Genomic DNA, 5,656 nt, shown 5'->3' on the forward strand with positions numbered 1-5,656 from the left:
AAATATTTGGATTGTTAGCAGTTGTAATGTTTTTGCACTGTTCTCAAACATGCTAAATTTTGAACAGCAAAATGGCCACTGTAATGTGTCAGTACAGAATAGAACACGATTCGTCATGTTATCATTATAATATAGAATATCATTATATTCTGTTTACTATGCTCTTAGAAAAGGGGTCTTCAAGGGTTTCTTAAGGGGCTTTTGGCTTCATGTGCATGTGTGTGTAAATTTTGTGATATAATCTTGCTTCACTTTTACTAAGACTTCAAAATGGGTCATTTAGACCTGAACAGAACAAAGTATCTCGCTTAGATTAACCGAACACTATCGTGCTATCTAACTTAGTAAACGTGAAAAGTATATAAATAATACATGAGACAACTTGATCTCATTTACTGATAAATAAGTCACTTTATTTCTTTAAATAGATCAGAGATGTAATGTGAAAAACTACAAATACTGCACGTAAAGACAAGTGCAATACAGTGCAACAACAGCAATAACAGTTAACAATCACGAGCCTTCATATGTGAATAAATAAGCCATGGATAAATACATTTTCATCTTCTGTTATGAGGAAGATGGCCAAAACGGACAGATTCCAAAAAAAATAAAAATCATGTAAACAGATGTGGTGCCACATGACCGACTTAATCACTTGAGAATTAACTAAGAAAAAAGCAACAGTAGATGGGTGGATAAATACATGACATGTACGTGTTAAAGTACAGGTTGTGTCAGGGTAATACGGAACATTGACCTTTTCTCATTTGGCTCAAACAGTCACACTTTAAGAGTTTAACCATAATTGCTTAGCTGCACAAACAAATAAAAGGTAATGATTCAGATATTTTATAGTTGTTTCTTTTAGCATAATCAGAACTTCTAACTGTAATAGTAAGCAACTAAACAAGCTTTCTGTTAAAAGGACATTAATCCAAAAATTAGCTCAATATTTCAGAGGCATTCTGTTTAGTAATAAGTTGAGTCATTTCATTAATAAACTGGTTTTACATTTCCTTAAACAATTTAAAATGTAAAAATAAGGTCCCACTGAACATACTGTAGAACATGAGTTATCAGTTGATGAGTGCAAATACTAGATGAATTATCAGCAACACAAACAACTGGGGATATAACACATGCAGTGCAGAATGATTAAAATGGCACTTAAAATACTCTTAATGCTCTGTGTTAATGATATGACAGGGATATGATCAGGGCTGCTCAACTCCACTCCAAGGCAGTTTGGTAATTTCTCTGCTCGAACACTACTGAAGCTAGTAATTAACTGGTGAATTACATATCTATGAGCAAGAAAAATAACCAGAATGTGCTGGAATCCAGTCCTTCTCCAACTTATAGTATAAGACCAGCTTATACTAATCAGTGGTACATGTAAACCATCAAAGAACGAAAGATGTTGTTTGTTTTGTTTTTTAAAAAAAAGGAATACTGGAAGCAGGCGAAATAAAATAAACATAAAATGTAAATCATAATGACGCTGCATGATCAAAATTTTTTTTTTTTTTTTTTTTTTTAACACAACAGCTCCACTATGTCCAGCATTTATGACCTGGCCACATTTCAGTACTCTGGGTTCAAGTTGAGGTGGTACTGCGTAGGAATGAATATATCTATAAGCACCTGAATACTGCAAGTAAGTACAGTTGTAGTTAGCCTAACAACCTGCTTCTACTCAACATCCACTTTGCACAGCTTCGGAATCAGACTCCTTGAAAAATCTTCCAAATCTGTCCAAGTATCCTGGCCTCTGTGGAAGAAGGAAGTAATGTGTAGCACTGGCCTTCTTTCCGTCTTCCATGATGGGCAGTATACATGGTGCATGTGAAGTAGGCAATCCTTCACACTTTGGCTTGCCCTGGGTTTTACTCACGTACTTGGGATTGGGGGCGAAGCTTTGTGTAGGAGGCATCACTCCATTGACGTAAATGGGAAGGCTTTTAGGACTAGGACTGCGTGGGGCCATGTAGTACATTGGCCGCCTGGGTGGGATTTCGGGAGGCTCTTCAATGCCTTGATGGTCGGCACTCTTTTGAGGATGGGATGGAATGGGAGCACGGGGAGGGACCTCAGGCTTCTCCTGTGCATGGGTATTTCGAAGGTTAGTAGGTTTAAAAGACGCCGCAGGTCCTGAGTTAGAGCGGCGCAATCTGCGCTGGGGCTTTTCTTGTATAAGGCTGTCCTTTTCTCGAAGCACCACTTGTTCCCTCTCACACTTCTGTCCAATCATATTATCCTGCATAGCATCACAGTACGCATAGTTGATCTGACCGCAACCGCGGAAACTTCGCCTATTCTGCGCTCTGTATTGGAAGGCTGATGTTTTAGAGGCACATTCTGGTATCAGTAGCTGGCTCTCGCTGGTGCTGGAGAAGAACTCCACTTCGCTGTCTGCTGCTTCATCAGAAGACATATCCCCCATGTCCGGGAGAGGAGGAAGAGGTTTAGAGCTTCTCTTGGGAGAATATGGGCGCGCTTGTTCATAGACAGAGAGTTTCTTGAAGGACGGAACGACCTGGTCTCCTTCAGGTGAGCTGTGCATGGAGGAGAGGAGGAGCTGTGCGGGATCAACAGGCTTTAAAGACTGACAGTGGTGCCTAGAGTTGTGGGAGCCAAACATCTTCCCTGGAAGAAGTGGGAAAAAAAGTGCATGCTTTTGGAATCATGTGTGGCCAGTACAAGTTACATTTACAACAGGCAAACATACATTGTAAGATAAGAGAGCTCAAAAGTCTCGAACCACTGGCGATAACAGTTTTTCCTTCAGCAGTACAGCATTACTTAGTGGATAAGTGCAATTAAATATGGGTTATTTATAGAGATGCACCGATGTATCAGCCAATAATTGGTAGCAGCTGATAAAGGCCATTTTTCACGCTATTGGCCATAGGCCAATAGTTTAAAAACATCCGATGATCAGGGCCGATTATATCTTGTCAATAAAAAGAGAGCAGGAAAACAGACTGTGTGTAAAGATGTCTCTTGTGTGGAATTACTTTGAATTGGGTGACAATGATGACAAAACTGCAGAGTATAAGCTCTCCACCGCTAAAATTTTACACCGCATGCTGCAGCAGAGCAGAAGCAGTGCATTTTTTTTTCGGTGTGCATGCTTACGAATCAGTGCTTTTACACCAGATGGTGCAGCAGTGAAGCAGGGGTTTCGGCATCAATGTAACAAAATTTTTGCTTGTTTTTTTGCTGCGCTGCTCGCGCTAAATTAAAGTGCCAGTAAACGGTTGAAACATTTAAATAAAAGAGTTGACAAAAATTATATATATATATATATATATATATATATATATATATATATATATATATATATATATATATATATATATATATATATATATATATATCTTGCACAGAAAAATATATTTGTAGACTAGTACATTTCATATCCAGTTAATGTTAATATATAAAGTTGATATTATATATTACCAGTTTGATGTTCAGTGATGAAGTAGAAATGCTTTTGTTTGTGGTGAGTGAATGTGAAGCCTAACAGGAGGTTTTTTTTAGCATTCACTCCATGTTAATATGAATTAATAACATTCAATAAGTTACGAAATCTTAATTTAATCTTTAGAATGTGAGTAACGTGTTTTCTGTTCATGAGACCAGTTACTATGAAACAACTTGTTGAAATGGAGAGAATAAAGTTTTTATTTGCATTTCCTTCAGAATTGTGGAATTACTTATTATTAATTTAAAAGAAGGTATAAAAGGCCAAACTATTGGTATCGGTATCTGCATTGGCCGATATCACTCTGGATAATCAGCTATCAGTATCAGCTGAGAAATTTACTATCAGTGCATCTCTAGTTATTTAGTCATTTAAGAATTCACACAGAATTTAACTATAAAATTGCTGCAATTCCACTTGCTTCATTTACATTATAAAAGTTTTTTTTTTTATACTTTTTAAAAAAAGTAAATACCTATATGCAAATATAAAAATAGCTATACAATACATTTCATTACCTTAGTGAAAATGGAGTCTTGTTTGAGAAACGATTTACAAGCTAGTAATACTTTGTAACGAACGATGAAAAAAAAAAAGAAAAGAAAAAAAAGAAAAAAAAACATTCAAGTGGTCTCAAACTTTTGGTTTGTACTGTGCATCTTATGAAAGCATTAATCTTAATGGGAGAGAAAAATGCAGCATCCACACAACAGAAAATGCTTATCAGCCAAGAAGGTGACAATCTGGCTTCCCAAAGCCCTCTAAATTTCCTGAAAAACAACCACCTCAGAGACAGAGAACACACAGTGACCAGACGATCTTCCCTCCCTCCTGGTACATTTCAGAGTCATTCACTTACTTTCAAATCCCACAGAGGTCAAGCCTTGCTGATGTGTTTTCACTGTGTAGTCAGCTCCAAAAGAAAAGTACATGCTGTAACACAAACAGACGATGAGTCCTTCAGTACAAACTGGCCAAAACAGTACATTTTGCAATATAGCAAAGCTATGCAAATACATCACAATCATGCCTTTAATGGCTTCCAGTCCAATGGCTTGCTAATATGTCAACAGCTCAGTGGAGAGTAAAAAAAAAAAAAAAAAAAAAAAAAAACTATTTTCATGGCACAGTCCAATGGAATAAAGCTTCTATACACTTTGATGTTTTTTGTCTTTTTTTTTTTTTTTTTTACCTGCAGTTTGGTTAACATAACACGGTATTATATGGCATTTAGGAGTGTGCCTGTGTTAGTGCTCACCTGTTAATATCATCATATTGGTCCCAGTATGGTTGGGATGAAGCCATACTTTGGTGAAAGAAAGAAAAAACGGAAGAGATTTCACATTATGTCAGTCATGGAGAATTCATAATCCATCAGCCTCCATGTTCCATGCAAACCAAGATACCATTTGATTCAGTGCTCTGAAAGCATAAGAAATTGAAATGTTATAGAATTTCTTTTCATATGCCAAAGCATGTTCAAAGTGTTCATTGTTGGGGATGCTAGCAATGCTTTAATTTGTAGCTCCTTTTATGTACATCAAACTGAGGAATGCTTGTTTGAAGTGTGGTCATTTTTCACCACCCACTTCACCAGTAGGCATGGCCTCTGAAGCCTCTCTCCTCCCTCCTTCAGTTAATTACAGAGCAGCACACTGCTTTAATCAGCTCTGCAGACTGAAATCCTATATTCCCTCAGCCTGGAAAGAATACGTGGTGGTCTCTACTACTACTACTACTACTACTACTACTACTACTACTACTACTGCTACTACTGCTACTACTGCTACTACTGCTACTACTGCTACTACTGCTGCTAACACTACCATTACTAAATACTACTACAATTACTACTACTGCTGCTACTACTACTGCTACCACTACTAATACTACTAGTATTATTACTAATACTATTACAACTACTACCACCACCACAACCATTACTATTACTACTACAATTACTACTACTGCTGCTACTACTAATACTAATACTACTACTATTACTAGAGATGGCGGCTGTCTCTAAACAAAGAGTTATACACTAAATAATTTTAATCTGTCATGGTTGTAAAAAAAACAAAAAAACAAAAAAAAAACACCTTTTTCTACAGATTAGATCTAGGAAATGTAAATGAACCAATATTAATAGAAATATATTATAATATA

At 36.7% G+C, this 5,656-nt stretch overlaps 1 protein-coding gene across 1 annotated transcript in view; it reads right to left on the reverse strand.

Annotated features, from left to right (window-relative positions):
- Positions 1 to 386: 386 nt before the first annotated feature.
- The window catches only part of LOC108276422 (ERBB receptor feedback inhibitor 1), a 10,641-nt gene continuing 5,371 nt past the window's right edge, over positions 387 to 5,656 (reverse strand). Inside the window, exons 2-4 of the mRNA XM_017488079.3 lie at positions 4,749 to 4,912; positions 4,350 to 4,423; positions 387 to 2,649 (exon numbers count right to left, since the gene is read on the reverse strand). Of these exons, the coding sequence (XP_017343568.1) occupies positions 1,700 to 2,649; positions 4,350 to 4,423; positions 4,749 to 4,795 (1,071 nt within the window). The 5' untranslated portion in view covers positions 4,796 to 4,912 and the 3' untranslated portion in view covers positions 387 to 1,699. The remainder of the gene's footprint in view (positions 2,650 to 4,349; positions 4,424 to 4,748; positions 4,913 to 5,656) is intronic.

The sequence above is a fragment of the Ictalurus punctatus genome, chromosome 15, assembly GCF_001660625.3.
Source record: "Ictalurus punctatus breed USDA103 chromosome 15, Coco_2.0, whole genome shotgun sequence".
Lineage (NCBI taxonomy): Eukaryota > Metazoa > Chordata > Actinopteri > Siluriformes > Ictaluridae > Ictalurus > Ictalurus punctatus.